Source organism: Dendrobates tinctorius, unplaced genomic scaffold, assembly GCF_039654945.1.
Source record: "Dendrobates tinctorius isolate UK_male_01 unplaced genomic scaffold, ASM3965494v1 ptg000035l, whole genome shotgun sequence".
In the NCBI taxonomy this organism is placed as follows: Eukaryota; Metazoa; Chordata; class Amphibia; order Anura; family Dendrobatidae; genus Dendrobates; species Dendrobates tinctorius.
In genome coordinates this window covers 61,381,820-61,399,072 of record NW_027361703.1, presented here as the reverse complement: position 1 = coordinate 61,399,072, position 17,253 = coordinate 61,381,820, and the positions used below count along the sequence as shown (strand labels likewise).

Below are 17,253 nucleotides of genomic sequence, written 5' to 3'. Positions count from 1 at the left end.
TGTATACTCCCCAGTAGCCCCTATGTACCTCCCTGTAGCCCACACCGCTCTCTCCTGCTGTGTATACTCCTCAGTAGCCCCTATATACCTCCCCATAGCCCACACCCCTCTCTCCTGCTGTGTATACTCCCCAGTAGCCCCCTATGTACCTCCCTGTAGCCCACACCCGCTCTCTCCTGCTGTGCATACTCCCCAGTAGCCCCCTATGTACCTCCCTGTAGCCCACACCGCTCTCTCCTGCTGTGTATACTCCTCAGTAGCCCCTATATACCTCCCCATAGCCCACACCCCTCTCTCCTGCTGTGTATACTCCCCAGTAGCCCCCTATGTACCTCCCTGTAGCCCACACCCGCTCTCTCCTGCTGTGCATACTCCCCAGTAGCCCCCTATGTACCTCCCTGTAGCCCACACCGCTCTCTCCTGCTGTGTATACTCCTCAGTAGCCCCTATATACCTCCCCATAGCCCACACCCCTCTCTCCTGCTGTATATACTCCCCAGTAGCCCCCTATGTACCTCCCTGTAGCCCACACCCGCTCTCTCCTGCTGTGCATACTCCCCAGTAGCCCCCTATGTACCTCCCTGTAGCCCACACCGCTCTCTCCTGCTGTGTATACTCCTCAGTAGCCCCTATATACCTCCCCATAGCCCACACCCCTCTCTCCTGCTGTGTATACTCCCCAGTAGCCCCCTATGTACCTCCCTGTAGCCCACACCCGCTCTCTCCTGCTGTGCATACTCCCCAGTAGCCCCCTATGTACCTCCCTGTAGCCCACACCGCTCTCTCCTGCTGTGTATACTCCTCAGTAGCCCCTATATACCTCCCCATAGCCCACACCCCTCTCTCCTGCTGTGTATACTCCCCAGTAGCCCCCTATGTACCTCCCTGTAGCCCACACCCGCTCTCTCCTGCTGTGTATACTCCCCAGTAGCCCCCTATGTACCTCCCTGTAGCCCACACCCGCTCTCTCCTGCTGTGCATACTCCCCAGTTGCTCCCTGCAGTGTGCAGACAACAGGCGCATCCTCCTCAGCAGGGGGCCGCCAGGTGGAACAGCGTCAGCTACAGCTGAAAGCCCTGAGAAAAAGGGGCGGTGCCGGCTAAGTGGGAGGAGCCGATTGAAATAACTGTGGAAATGTCTATGGTGTCAGTGCGCGCGTACGTCACGTCATTTCTACATTATGTGACGTCACGTTTGCCGTACACAGGGGACGCTTGTCTTAGGACAGCTCCATGACGTCACGGTACAAGACCTGCAGTCTCAAGTACGAGCCGTCGCGGTCGAGACTGTGCTGATGACGTCACGGGGTGGGTCGCAGGGCGCGCAGCAGGGGGCGCTGCTGTGTGTGTCTGAGCGCTCCGTCTCTCCCCCCGGTGGCTCCGCCTCCCTCTCCCGGCTCTCTCATCACACTGACGATGTCCCACAGCTCTCTGAGGTGGCGTTAGATGGCTGTGGGTGACAAGCGAGACCTGTGACCGTCCCCTCAGCGCGTCATGTCGGCCACGCAGGATGAAAGCTCGGTGCGGGTCGCTCTCCGGTACGTGTGTGTTAGAGCTGTGTGCATGGAGCGGACTTGTTCCCTGAGCTGTGACCTTTCTGCCGTACGCGGGGCTGCACCTGTGCTGGGGCCGGAGCCTTTTGCCGCCGCCGCAGGATGAGCAACCACCTGAGCAGGCCGGCGCGTCTCCGAGCTGGGGCTCCCTGCCCTCCGTGCAGCTGTACCTGCCGGGCCCACACTGAGCAAACGGCGGATATGCGGCCCCGGGCAGCCTGCACCTGTGCGGGGCCACTGCGGGCCCGGGCTCATTCGTGTGTGTGTGGCGCTTGTTGTCAGGGGCCGGGGCAAACAAAGCCCACTGCATACATGTGATATGTGCTGGCTATACTGGTCATCAGTGTGCCATCTATTCCTGCCCTCACTGTTGTGCTGGCTATAGTCATCAGTGTGCTCCCAGTGCCATCTATGCCTGTGCTCACCGGTGTGCCAGCTATAGTCATCAGTGTGCCATCTAATCCTGCCCTCACTGTTGTGCCATCTATACTGGTCATCAGTGTGCCCCTAGTGCCATCTATTCCTATCCTCACTGGTGTGCCAGCTATACTGGTCATCAGTGTGCCCCTAGTGCCATCTATTCCTATCCTCACTGGTGTGCCAGCTATACTGGTCATCAGTGTGTCCCCAGTGCCATCCATTCCTATCCTTACTGGTGTGCTGGCTATACTGGTCATCAGTGTGCCATCTATTCCTATCCTCACTGGTGTGCCAGCTATACAGGTCATCAGTGTGTCCCCAGTGCCATCCATTCCTATCCTTACTGGTGTGCTGGCTATACTGGTCATCATTGTGCCATCTATTCCTATCCTCACTGGTGTGCCAGCTATACTGGTCATCAGTGTGTCCCCAGTGCCATCCATTCCTATCCTTACTGGTGTGCTGGCTATACTGGTCATCAGTGTGCCATATACGCTAGTGCTCACTGGTGTGCCATCTATTCCTATCCTTACTGGTGTGCCAGCTATACTGGTCATCAGTGTGCCCCCAGTGCCATCTTATCCTGCCCTCACCGCCATCTTATCCTGCCCTCACCGGTATGCCAGCTATACTGGTCATCAGTGTGCCCCCAGTGCCATCTTATCCTGCCCTCACCGGTGTGCCAACTATACTGGTCATCAGTGTGTCCCCAGTGCCATTCATGCCTATCCTCACTGGTGTGCTGGCTATACTGGTCATCAGTGTGCTATCTACGATAGTGCTCAACGGTATGTTAGCAATACTGGTCATCTGTGTGCCATCTATTCCTATCCTCACTGGTGTGCCAGCTATACTGGTCATCAGTGTGCCATCTTATCCCGCCCTCACCGGTGTGCCAGCTATACTGGTCATCAGTGTGTCCCCAGTGCCATTCATGCTTATCCTCACTGGTGTGCTGGCTATACTGGTCATCAGTGTGCTATCTACGATAGTGCTCACCGGTATGTTAGCAATACTGGTCATCAGTGTGCCATCTATTCCTATCCTCACTGGTGTGCCAGCTATACTGGTCATCAGTGTGCCCCCAGTGCAATCTATGCTAGTTCTCACCAGTGTGCCAGCTATACTGGTCATCAGTGTGCCCCCAGTGCAATCTATGCTAGTTCTCACCGGTATGCCAGCTATACTGGTCATTAGTGTGCCCCCAGTGCCATCTATTCCTATCCTCACTGGTGTGCTGGCTATACTGGTCATCAGTGTGCCAGCTATAGTTGTCAGGTACATAGCCCTATGTACCCGAGGAAATGGACAGGACGTCCACGAAACGCATAGCCCTGAATAAAGTCTGCAACTCTTCTGAACTCCGTGGTTCCCTCGCCCGATTTTGGAGGAGCGCGGAATTGTCGGCATCTTGAATATCCTATCCAGAATTTCTTGATGATACTTCGTGGGTCCGGTGCCATCTGCAGCCCTCCTATCATATTCATATGTGTTGTGCATACTCACAACCTGTAAAGAAGAGAATTATATCTTACAGTAAACTAATTGTTATTTTGGTAACTGCGTTATTGCGCCCCTCTCTTTACCGTTTCTATTCAGCTTTTTAGCTGAGGCCTGAAGGTTGTGTTGCAAAATTTACTATTTGGAACTGTTTATATTTCCCTCCACTAATGCCCCAATTTCAGCTGCTGAAAAACAACCCCAAAGCATAATGCTGCCTCCACCATGCTTCTCTGTGGGTGTGATGTTCCTTTGGTGATGCATTGTGTTGGCTTTGCTTCAAACATACCTTTTTGAAATTACCACCACAAAGTTCAACTTTGGTCTCATCAGACTATAACACATTTTCCCACATTGGATGTTTTTCTAGAGCTGTAAGAAAATGCTTTCCGTCTTTTCCACCCTAGCCCACAGGCCAGACGTGAAGAATACGAGAGATTCTTGTCACATGCAGAAAGCAACCAGTTCCTATCCAGAAATCCCTGCAGCTCCTTTTATGTTGCTCTAGGCCTCTCAACATCCTACTAGAACTAATTTTCTTGTTTTCTCATCAATTTTTTAGGGAAGTCCAAATATAACCATTGTGACAAATTTAAGCCACTTGTTGAGGACCATCTTCACAGTGTCCCATGGTATATCTAATACCTTGTCATATTTGTGTACCCTTCTCCTGACTGATCACTTTCAACAATGAGATCCCTTTCCTGTGTTGGAAGCTGTTTCCAGACCATGACTTTTGCTGTAAAATGCATGTAGGAAAAATCCTACCAGAACAGCTAAACTTTCTTTGGGGGTTAATAGTAGTCTCTTCAAATGACAGCAGCTGTGTACTGATTACTATTTAGCAGGTGCTGAAAAGAGATTGGCTAACTGAGCAACCACATCCCCCAGTTAGAAGATGTTCACATTTGGACAGCCGCGTTATTTTAATATGGATTTGTATAGATAATGGGCGTCATTAAAGATGGAAAAAGTTTAGAAATTATTCTTCTTGGTATGATAAATATTGTTTTTTTTACATGTGCCCTCAAACCTGACATTTTAGCAGGGATGTGAAGACTTTTTATATCCAGTGTATGCTGAGGTCTTAAGACCCCGTCTCACATAGTGGCGACCGCCCCCCCCCCCCCCCGCTGGATATCGCTGATCGCGCTCGAATGTCCTGGGCCATTTTTTCATCTTGTTGGCGACGCAGAACTCAGGGACACAGGCTGGAATCGTTCAGAATAGCTGCTGTGTGACAATACACCAGCGATCCTTACCAGGTCGCGTCGTTGTCAGGATCGCTGGTGCGTCGTTGAAGAGATCTGCCTGTTTGGCAGCTTACTAGCGACCATGTAGCGATGCACCAGCGATCCTTACCAGGTCGTATCGTTGTCGAGATCGCTGGTGTGTCGCTATGTGAAATGGGACCCATAGACTCTAAAGGTACTGTCACACTTAGCGTTGCACCAGCGATCCCGACCAGCGATATGACGCGGTCAGGATCGCTGGTGCATCGCTAAGTGGTCGCTAGTGAGCTGCCACACAGGCAGATCTCACCAGCGACATCGCTGGGGATGGGGGTCGCTACTTACCTGTCACACCAGGCGATCCTGCGTCCTCCCGCCCGGCTCCACGTGTCGCTCGTCGTCACAGCAGGAAGCGCCCGACGAGAAACAGTCCAGCCTGTTCTCGCGCGATCAGCGATAACCAGCGGGGGAGCGGGTTGAAGGTAAGTATCACACATAGCGATATCGCTAGCAATATCTCTATAACATCACAAGTTATAGCGATATTGCTAGCGATATCTCTTAGTGTGACAGGCCCTTAAGACTTAGAGCACAAAGTCCTGTTTTGGGATTGATTAAGCTGTAACAGGTATCTTGCCTATATTTCATGCTGAGTCCCTTGGGGCTATCTTGTTGAGGTGCCTGTCTAGTGCATACCATGGGCAGGTGACAGCACATTCTCAGCTGTAACTGGAAAGGCCACCTTGTGCACCTGGTGACTATATACTTTGGGTAGATTTATTATTAATATCGTTGGGGAGGAGTCAGCAGTGTGTTGCCCTCTTATTTATTTTTTTTCTTTTGGAGCACACCGACCCATTGAGCTGCACCCTCTCCTCTTCTGAAAAGCAAAATGTTGCTACACTGGCTTATAGTTTTTCTAAAGTATGATTTATTAGCAAGTGATTTGTTATTTACTACTAATTCAGCAATGCCAGTTCAGTTGTTTTTTTCCTCATTCATAAAGTGGATTGATTTTTCATCCATTTTGGTCCATATTATGGTTTGCTACCATTGGTTTGTGAAAAACTGACTGTTGAAAGGCAGCTGGTGTCCGTGTGCATTTTTTTTTTTTTCTCCTGGACCCATTTACTTGAACAGGCGAGTTAGGTCTGCAATCAGACATGTGAAAAGGCCATAGACTAAAAAAGGTATGGGTCACTAATCCCGGATGTGAAACTTGTATGTTTGAATAAAACTTAAGGCAGTTTGTGGATGTCAAGGGTTTAAAGGGTGCCTGTCACTTGATTTCACCATGTAAACTGCATAATCTGTAAAGTGAGCTCTGAGGCCTGGTGTACTTACTATGAAAATGCTTGCCAGAACGACTAATGTATGTGGTGTTAGTTTTCCCACATATTTGTTAAATAAGCTGTAACTGATCTTATGACGTGCTCATATTGATGACATAAAAGTATGATCTGTGTGGATTTGGTCACCGGAGTCCCCATAATCACACACAAGGGATTATGATGATTTTCATTGTCTTTTTGCCTATGATGGCTGCATTTGTGTCTTGATGGAAGCTCGGCAAGGTTGGCCGGGGCTGAAGGGAGGTGGCTGTGAGAATAATATGTAGTGGGGAGTTGTGACCAGTGTTTGCTCTTTTCTTACACCCCGCTCATGCCGTTTTTGTTCTACCTCAATCTGCCATACGATCCCAGAGAAATGGGCCTTTTTGCTTAGTGCTATCTTAGTGGTCAGGTTCCTTTTCTCTGCTAGGTTTGACATTGCTGACATACTGCCGGCACCGTGTAGCATGGCATCATAGTGATGAGCGCTGAGGCGGTATGTCTTCACACTGCATTTCCTGACCTGTTTCCTGTGGTTTATAAACCAGTACACTGCAGTAAGTTGCCCAAGATGTCAGCGTCCTACGGAAATAGCATGCAAGCAGCTGCAGAGGGATATTAGCGATTTTAGATGTTCTTTTGCTCCACCTTAGGTTGAGATTTCGCCAGAGAAAGAAGAGTGTTAGCGTTCAGTTAATTCTCAGTTTCGGCTAGATCCAAGCTTTTAGGCAATGAAGAAGGCTGATGTAAGGCCCTGTATGTCAGTGATGTGCGAGGTCTCGTTTTACAACTGGGATATCTCTGTAAGGACCTAATGTACAATAACTTTACAAGCCGCCGAGCACCGTATGGTCCTATACAGCAGACAATGCCTGCAGGGTGAATTATTGATGGATTCTCCGAGGACAGTCCATCGCTCTCTTATGGGAAAATGAACTGTCACTGCAGAGGACACTGAAATATTGATGAGAAGGTTTTATTGGAGTGAGGCCTTGTTTTTTTTTTTTTTTCCTGGTACATGCCGTTATATTCAGCAGTTTTGTCATCTGCAGGTCTTATTATAGATTTAGGGGTTTTATTTTTCTAATTGGCGATAGGCTATTGGCAAACATGTGGAACTGACCGTGGCCTTTAGTGTAGTTAATTTTTGCTATTTGCACAGTGTATATTACATATCTTCAGTACTTGTCATTATGACAGTAACTAGTGCTGGTGGCTATTCTGCTGTAGACTGATTGACACTATAAGACCTCCTTTAGACATCTGCTTTTCTCCTACATATTCTGTCTGTCACTTTCTCGGATAGAGCACATGTCCATTATTTATGGAGCTTATTAGGTGCCCGTGTTTTGTACTGCATGTCCACAGACAAATGTCGGAGACGGTCTGTTTTTTTTTTTTTATACGTGTCACTGATCAAAAGCACTGATACAAGTTTATGGGTCAGTGAACGTCACGGGCAGCACACGCATGTCACTAGTGTTCTGTCAGTCATTAACATGGTAAAGTATAGGCGAAGCTTTGCCATTAATTTATTTTTCCATGCGTGAAAATCACTGATAAAACACCAATGGTAAAAACTGGCACACTGATGAAACTCGGATCCAAAACACCATTATTTTTCTCTCGCCAAGTTAAGAGGGAGATATTTGCTCTATCATGGATTTGTCACAGGTTTTGCTTCCCATGTAACTTAGTTTATCATTAAATAGTGCTGATCATTAAAGGGTTAAAGTTTTGCCTCCTGTTTCTATTCTGTTCCGTATACACGTTTTGTTATGGGTAAAATGCAGTCCGCTCTTCAGAGTGAGCCTGGGGTTGCTTGACAGACCCAGTCTTAACTAAAAGATGCTGTCGAGGGAGGCGCGGAATGTGGCACTCTGTATTAATTTTTAATAAAAATCTGCAAATGACAAGTAGAAATGCTTTTTACCAGGAAACGCACTTTGTGGATTTGATGCCAGGAAAATAATCTCCGATATACTGTATGCCGTCATCCATACCTTTCATTCTCTGATTAAACGTGATTTGGAAAGGAGCCTTTGTGGTTTCTTAGAAAGGTGTGGTCGGTAGTTTACAATTTATATTGTCAAAATAAAAAAATATTTTTTGCTATGTGCCAGTGTGTTTCCACTTATAGATGTGAACATCTGCAATATTTCAACTTTGCCAAGAAAACCATGTCTCAAACGTCTCTTGATTGTCTCTTAAGATTTTGCATACATGTAGGCTCCAGCATGACACATACAGTACATTGGGAGCTTCAAACAGAGGCCTCACAATGGCATCTGCTACCTGTAGTTCCCTATTTTTGAAGGCTATATACATTTACTGCATAGGGTTAGGTCAGCATAGACTGCTGCACTATTCCATACTTTTTTTTGCGGTTTGTTGGTTCTTGTTCTTATTAATGGAGTATTATGGATACACTTGGCATGTACTACCAAACAATTCATATGCACCGTGTCTGAGTTGAATAAATGATTTTGACTCAATGCTAAGTTGAAAAATCACAATTATTCGTCTTAGGTTATTAGTAAAGGCAGATGGACACAGTATGCAAAATGTATCATGATAAAGATTACAGATGCCATTGATTATGGGACCCTCTAAATGCATAGAGATTTTAGAATGAATTGGTAGATATTAGGTAATGCGAAAGTGCTCCCCATCTCTCGTTTTTTCACCCGATTGCTGTATCAGGCTAGTTTAGACAGTCTTTTGAGGAGGACCTTTCACCTCGTTTTTCGGAGTGAACTGCACACATGATGGTGGCTACAGAGCGGAATAAAATGTTTTAGCTTTGCCTCTCCGTTGTGGAGATATTGGCAATCAGGTATTTAGCACTTAATGAGTTGTCATATAGTTTTCACTGGGGTGGGATTGGGGGGTGGGTGTGTACTTCTGCTTCCTGTATGAGGCTGACCAATCATAGGCAGACTTCAACATAGAAGTTCAGAAAGACCTGTGATGATGTCTGCAGGTCCTGCCAACCTGCGTGTGCAGCCTAAATAGACTCTAAAGATATATTATACTGCACAGATGTGTGGAGGTAGTATTTCCACAGCATCTTCACTTGGCATTACTGAATTAAGGCAGTCAACGAATATGGACATACATGCTGATGATTAGGCCAGGTTCCATCTAGGATATCTCTGTACTTGGCCAGAATTCATGTTTCCTTTAATTGCAACCAGTCGTCCTGTCCGTGCAGCTGAAAAACACCACCATAGCATGATGCTGCCACCACCATGTTTCACTGTTGGAATTGTATTGGGCAGGTAATGAGCAGTGTTTGGTTTTCTCCACACATACCGCTTAGGGTATGTGCACACGCTGTGGATTCTGCTGCGGATCCGCAGCAGATTTGGCCCTGCGGATCTGCAGTAGATTCACAAGCAATGTACAGTACCATGTTAGCCAATGGGATTTCAAAACCGCAGGGCCCACGGTGCAGATTTTTCCGTGTGGATTTGCTGCGGTTTTAAATCCGCAGCATGTCAATTCTTTCTGCGGATTCCGCAGTGGTTTGACACCTGTTCCATTGTCCAGGTATCAAACTGCAGGGGAAAACCACTGGCAAATCCGCAGGAAAACCGCAGGTCACTTTACCTGTGGTTTTACCTGCAAATCCGCGTGGAAAAATCCGCAGGTGAATCCGCACCGTGTGCACTCACCCTTAGAATTATCACCAAAAAGTTCTTTGTCTCATCAGAGCAGAGAATCTTATTTCTCATAGTCTGGGAGTCCTTCATGTGTTTTTTTGCAAACTCTATGCAGGCTTTCATATGTCTTGCACTGAGGAGAGGCTTCCGTCGGGCCACTCTGCCATAAAGGCCCGACTGGTGGAGGGCCGCAGTGATAGTTGACTTTGTGGAACTTTCTTCCATATCCCTACTGCATCTCTGGAGCTCAGCCACAGTGGTCTTGGGGTTCTTCTTTACCTCTCTCACCAAGGCTCTTCTCCCACGATTGCTCAGTTTGACTGGACGGCCAGGTCTAGGAAGACTTCTGGTGGTCCCAAACTTCTATTTAAGGATTATGGAGGCCACTGTGCTCTTAAGAACCTTGAGTACTGCAGAAATTCTTTTGTATCCTTGGCCAGATCTGTGCCTTGCCACAATTCTGTCTCTGAGCTCCTCTGCCAGTTCCTTTGACCTCATCATTCTCATTTGGTCTGACATGCACTGTGAGCTCTTATATAGCCAGGTGTGTGCCTTTACAAATCAAGTCTTATCAGTTTAATTACACACAGCTGGACTCCAATGAAGGAGTAGAACCATCTCAAGGAGGATCACAAGGAAATGGACAGCATGTGACTTAAATATGAGTGTCTGAGCAAAGGGTCTGAATACTTATGACCATGTGATATTTCAGTATTTTTTAATAAATTTGCAAAAATTTCTACATTTGTTTTTTTTTCCGTCAAGATGGGGTGCAGAGTGTACATTAATAAGAAAAAAATGAACTTTTTTTTAATTTACCAAATGTCTGCAATGAAACAGAGTGAAAAATGTGAAGGGTTCTGAATGCTTTCCGTACCCACTGTATATTGCTTTCTGTGGCATTTCTGCCCGATAGGCTGATTAGTTAGGCTTTGTTGGGATGGGTTGATGCGTAGTTACAGGAGGTACACAATCTGTTTTCTCAGTATGGCGTGTGTTCAGCATGCTAAATGCCCAAAGTACTTGATAATCTTTCCTACAGTCTTGCAGGGCTAGAATAGGAGCTTTCATGGCTGGGGTCAGCACTTTTAAGTAATTCATTAAAATTCTTGCACTACTTTAGTATTGCCCATAGCAACCCCTAATGAACTATAGAGATGAAAGTATATATCTGATAGATTGCACCAGTAGTATTGAGAAATAGCCATCACCATGTTCCCTAACAGCATTTTTTTACTTTGATATGTATATTGATTGTGTCTTTAATGTGTACTAAGATTTACATTGATGATACAAGTGTCTTTCGAGATTTATCTCTATTAAAGGGAAAATACTTTTATCCCATTAAAAGGATTGTCAGTTTAAAAAAAACACACGCAAAAAACAATGATAGGAAATGTTGTAACATCTAAAAAAAAATCGTGATTTACCTGCAGATATAGTGGTAATCTACAGGTAAATATCAACTAACCATGTTTTGTTATGAGAAATGCAGCCATTGGCTTCCAGTCATCAGGGCGGTGCGGGGGGCTGTCACTGCACAGTGAGCGCACTGTAATCACTGTACGGCACGGACTGCCTGTTCTGCAGTGTGTGTGTGTGTGCGCATGGTACACTGTCATTCAGTGTGCAGGGGGAGTGATCACATTGTGTTCACTGTGTAGTGAGTGGTGAATACAGCTAAATATGGTTAAAATGCTGTAACTGTAGGAAAAAAACATCGGACCACACAACCAAAAACCATATATTGGTCTAATGCTGCTAGAAGCCCATTGCCAGTTCATGACAAACCACTCAGTTGGTCCCTAACGTAAAAGGTACAGTGTAATTCGGCAACTGCTGCCGGAGCTACATCACACGAGTAGTGGGAGTGACCGGGTACCCCATAGCCCGATGTCAGGTCCCGGGCAGCGCACACTGTGCATGCCCGAGAACTGTTGGCAGAGCGCAGGCGCTGGGCATGTAACAGCAACACAAGGAGGAGGCGGCGCACAGATGCAAGAGGGGGAAGATGGACGGCTGGGAGGCGGCTGATACAGGGGGAGACACCTATGGGACTCAATACAGGTATGGGGAGCAAGTTATAAAAGTCAATATTTCAGTGTTACTAGAGATCAGAAACAGAAGAGCCACCTTCACAGAATGGAACCTTAGTGCTGCTGAAGGTGGCTCTTTTACTTAAACGTCCTGGGGGGTGACATGTTCCCTTTAATCTATGGGGCAGCTCCCATCATGCGTTTTTTTTTCTCGCCGTATTATACCTGCGGAGGAAATCGCAGCATTCTGTGATTTGCACCGTATTACGCCCGAGACTCGCCAATGCAAGTCTATGGGTGCGAGAAAAAAAACTGATTACACACGGACCATGCGTGTAACTTGCGAGAAATACGCACCGGTGTCCTTTAGAAATGCCGGCAATTCAGTGTGCTATACTGTAAAATCACACTTAAAAAAAGGGGAGAAGCCAGCGCTGCTTATGTTCAGAACACAATACATAAGGTGCATATGCACATAATGATTTCTAACTGTATTTCAAAATGAGACGTTTAGCAAAAAATTGATCAATTATTTGAGTCACCCCGCCATGGCATCTCATATGGGGCAGTCCTACTCTACAATTTTTTTATATTTGCTGTGCCATTACGGCCTCCTAAATGTATTAAAAGCAAGACCACATTAAATGCAAACTGTACCTGAAGCTTTTCTGAGTCACTCCCATGGAGCCAGAAAGGGCGAGCGCATATAAAGGTTGACCAGGTCCGGACATAGACATTTCAGGTCTCACCTCCACACTGCCTGACTAGCACTACAGATGAAGGGTGATACAGGCCCAGACACAGTTGTACAATCAAACAGAGCCTGGGGCAGGGCTGCTGTGTGTGTGCACAGCAGCCTAGATCAATCACAATGAACACAAAAAGAAAGGTGAACATAACCCAGCGCGCACGGCAACAGTGGTGGTCAGCCACAAACCAATGACAAATAAAAAAGGGGGAAACGCCAGCGCTGCTTGTGGTCAGAACGCAATACATAAAGTGCATGTATTGCATTCTGACCATAAGCAGCGCTGGCTTCTCTCCCTTTTTTATTTGTAAAATCAGACAGGTTAAAATAGAATACATGTATACACACAGTATAGGTATATATGTACAGTATATATTACACATACACGCCCGCGAGAAAATCTCACCATATGGGTCACTGTTCAGGGAACATTTCTGCGATTCTCGTCCATAGAAAACGGACCGTATTTTTATGTGTTAAGTGTGACTCCCTGCCTTACATGCAGGATTTAGAGCTGTATTTTCATAGTGCTGTACTTTATAAATATACCTTTTATATGCTAGTTGCACATATGTAATGAGTGCTTGAGAAGATATTTATAGAGCGTGCAATTGTGGCTTATTCTCTTTTTGGCTTTTGATTCATTGTAACCACATCACAAAAACATTCTCCCACGATGCCATACATGCTTCTTTGTCCGTCAAACTTGCGGGCCTTCTCTGTAAGTCATCTTTGTGGGATTGTTGTGATGCTTGGTAGCTTGTTGAAAAGAAGCCATGGATGGACTAAGACTTCATTGAAGTGGATTTTTTTAAATCAATATCTATGTGCAGCCACATTCTAACACCCATGCATCAGCGTGCTGTGACAGGCCCTTTGTCAGTCCTTCTAATGATCTCAATACAAAGTTCATCTCCATCAAAAACCCAAAGTTGGGCGTGCTCTAGTATTTCTTGCCACTCATCTGCGGGAAGCTCTTTAGATTGAAGTCATGTGCATGCATGTTGGAGTAGGAGGATTTGTCAACTTGTTAAGCACCTGTTGTACTAAAAAAGAAGAGACCCATAAATCTGCTTCTATAGGAATCAGTGGATACTACATTATGAATTCATGTGCTGTTATGATGTGTGAACACATACTGAGGATGGCTCACTGTTTGATTTTTCATGTGGGCATTTTGAGATCTTTTTTATTTTTTTGCTTTTTTTCTGTTTATTAGGGTGTTGACAAGAAGATTTGCTGAGATCAATGGTCAGTATTGAGTAATGTAATGCCTGTGTACTTGTGAGCTATAAAATACATCAGGAGAGCATGGTAGAGAAATGTGATGTAGTTGCTGTTTTTTTCTTCTGGCAACTGTACTTCTTCAGAGGCTTCCGGTTTCCCTGACTTGCACTTATTCTATAGAGATAAATGATCTCATTGTGGGCTCTCGTCAGCTCTCCATTTACCTACCTTTCAAGAGCAGAACAGTGTTTTAAAATAAAACATGCATGAATAATTCTTAAAGCTGGTGGTCCCATGGGCACTACTGATTTACTTGAAATAATGAGATTATTATAGTTTATTTTGCCTACCGGGTTTAGTATTGGACATTTCTGTCTTTATTGAAACATCCAAGCAAGTTGTTGTCATCATTTTCCACAAATTGGTGTACGTGCCCACTATCCGGAACTGCTGCGGGTTTGACGCGGTGTTTTTATGCAGCGTCAAACCCGCAGCAGCCTTATGTTACAGCATAGTGGATGGGATTCTCAGAAATCTTATGTCCACTATGTGTCCACAGACGCCTGCAGCTCACCCACGGACACCGACATGTGGCGCATCTATTAAGACCGCAATTTCTCTTGCGGTCAATAAAAATGTATTGAATGCTGTAAATCTGCACAGTTCAGTGAACACATGCAGATTTACCTGTGTTTAATAGAAGGCGCATTGGGCGCAGCGAATATGTGCTGTGTCCAAAGTGCTGCTAGTTCTGGATTGTGGGCACCAGGCCTCATTGTTTCTGATTTTCTGTTTTCTACAAAAATGAAACAATGAATATTTAGAATATCAAATACGCAACTGTGAGTGTATAAAGCAATTATTGCTGGTGACCAGGGCTGTGGAGTCGGTGTAAAATGGTCCGACTCCTAAAATATATAATAAATTGGGTACACAGTAGTTCAATGCAGAATGTGCTGAATATTTTTTCATAGGAATTTGGGAAAGTTATGAAATGTCGTATAAATGGCTGTTCTATTCCTGATCTAAGGCTACATTCACACACAGCGTTTTTGCTGCGTTTTTTGAGGATACGTTTTTCAGCTGCAAAAGCAGATCAGCTTTTTAAAAAATCGCATCACCTGAAAGGTTTTTGAGCTCATAGATAATGTTTTCAATAGCAAAAGCAGATTACAAAATCTGCTTTATCTATCCTTTTATCCATATCCGTCTATCCATATCTTATCTGTACCAAAAAGAATGAAAGCCGGGTAGCACACTAACACTTTTTTTTTTTTTTTTTTAAGCACCAGTCAGGTGCACCTCATAGGTGCCCAAAAGGACGCCCAGGACAGGCATTGCTCGTCTTCAGTAACACATCAACATCAATTGATAGTTGGAATAAATAGACTGCATTCACCACATCTTAAGGTGCAGGCTTTATTTTCAAGTATAGGGGTGTGCAGTATAAGGTTCTGCAGCAGCTGAGGTGTGCAGTATGAGATTCTGCGGAACAGTATGAGGTTCTGCCCCCCACTAGTTTTGATTATGGCTAAAACCGTTTCTTATAGATATGGCGAACCCTCAGGTAACCCTAAATGAAGGTCAATGGACACAGGTGGCTGAATTGAAGGAATTGCTTAATCACCTATTTACCGTGACTAAAAAATTACAAGCTGAGGATTTAACTCCTGGCATTTTCATAAGGGAGTGGAAGAACTTGCTATTTTGCCTGTCCCAAAGAGGAGATTTAATCGCAGATGGCATTTCTGCTTCAATGAAATGGAGAGAGACACAAAAATTTTTCTGACAGCTGTTTATGTGGACCCAAGTCATCGTATATTGCTTGATGATCAACAGCTTACTAAAGGAAAAGAAGCTCTGACTGAGGTAGCAGTTAGGATGAGTGGCCTACAGGAGGACTGCCAGGCGCAAGAGGACTTGGGTCCTGACAGTGCTACTGCTGCCATATCTTCATCCTCATCAGATGAGGAGTTTGACTTTGACAAGTATTTGGATGATATGGAGCAGGCAAAGCGTTGCTGCAAGGAAAAAGATTTCACTTGGAGGCAATTCTATTTCTTAGGACAAATTTATGGACTACACAAATGTTATTTAGTATGTTTTTGTTGAAAACTGTTTTTTGCCGCTTACATAGTTTATTACATAGTGTGTGTATATATATATATATATATATATATATGTAAATGTAATCGGTATTAAATAGTGTATTACATATTTACAATTTATTACAGTTTTTTGTGTTCTAAAGTTGTATTCCAATAAATATATATTATGTTCTATCTAAATGTCTTGATTATTGTATCATAAAAATGATTAAATGTCTGATGTTCACATTGTACTACAATACATTTTTCACTTAAATATAAGCAATATATGTGGGAGTCGGAGTCGGTGGAAGGGAAATTGATGAGTTGGAGTCGCAGGTTTGGCTTACTGACTCCACAGCCCTGCTGGTGACAGTAATGTTTCCAATAATCACTTTTATGAAATATACTTGCTTTCATGTACATGGCATATGTGGAATAATTTAACCTCTTGAGTAATACACATTTATACACATGCATCATAATTATGCCCCTTCACAGCTGTGTGGACAATCTTTGTTGCTATAGTTTAGTAACCTTCCTTTATTGCTCAATTTTAAAAGTACCGTAATAGCTGAAATTACTAAACCATTTATTTGGCAAAGGAAAGGTCATTTCACCAAGGCTGCAGTCACACTACTGTTGTAATTTCCTGGTGAACTGTGGACATTAGTAGGCGCATATGCAGCTACTTTTCAAATTGACACATAAGAGCATCAAAAACCTTACTCCAGGCAGGGACTTCGTGAGAGAAAAAATACTACATTTGGTAAGCTTTGCATTTCTTGAATCTGTCTAGCCCGTCAAAGGGTTGTTTGTAATTAGAAGACTCTGTACAACTGTAAAGGCCCTTTTACATTTAGCGATGCACCAGCGATCCAACCAGCGATCCAACCCGGTCAGGATCGCTGGTGCATCGCTAAATGATCGCTAGTGAGCTTCCACACAGAAAGATCTCACAGCGATGCAGCAGCGACGCAGCGCACGATACTTACCATTCACACACAGCGATCCTGCGTCCTCCCGCCCGCCTCCACGCGTCGCTGGACGTCACAGCAGGAAGTCTCAGCAGGAAGCGCCCGACGAGAAATGGAGCCGGACATTCTCGCGCGATCAGCGATGGACAGCGGGGGAGCCGGTCGCTGGTAAGTATCACACATAGCGATATCACTAGCAATATCGCTATAACGTCACAAAACCAGTGACGTTTTAGCGATATTGCTAGCGATATTGCTTAGTGTAAAACCCCCTTAACTACTTGTTAACATATTGGATTAGCGAATCTGTCAGCAAGATTGTGTACATTAACCTACAGGCAGTGTCATGTCGGCACTGTTATACTGATTAAAGTGATACCTGGGTTGATGAAATCTTGTGGTTGTTGTTTATTCTGTGCTAGATGGTGGCCCAATTCTAACGCATCGGGTATTCTAGAATATGTATGCAGTTTATTTT

At 44.9% G+C, this 17,253-nt stretch overlaps 1 protein-coding gene across 8 annotated transcripts in view; it reads left to right on the top strand.

Moving 5' to 3' along the window:
• Positions 1-1,343: 1,343 nt before the first annotated feature.
• KIF21A (kinesin family member 21A) overlaps positions 1,344-17,253 on the top strand; it is a 247,369-nt gene continuing 231,459 nt past the window's right edge. For 4 of the 8 annotated variants that reach the window (XM_073573521.1, XM_073573520.1, XM_073573525.1 and 1 more), the window contains exon 1: positions 1,345-1,537. In XM_073573521.1, the coding sequence (XP_073429622.1) occupies positions 1,494-1,537 (44 nt within the window). In that variant the 5' untranslated portion in view covers positions 1,345-1,493. Of the gene's footprint in view, positions 1,538-17,253 lie in introns of all 8 variants that reach the window. The other 4 variants (XM_073573526.1, XM_073573524.1, XM_073573519.1 and 1 more) reach the window with 2 other exon arrangements.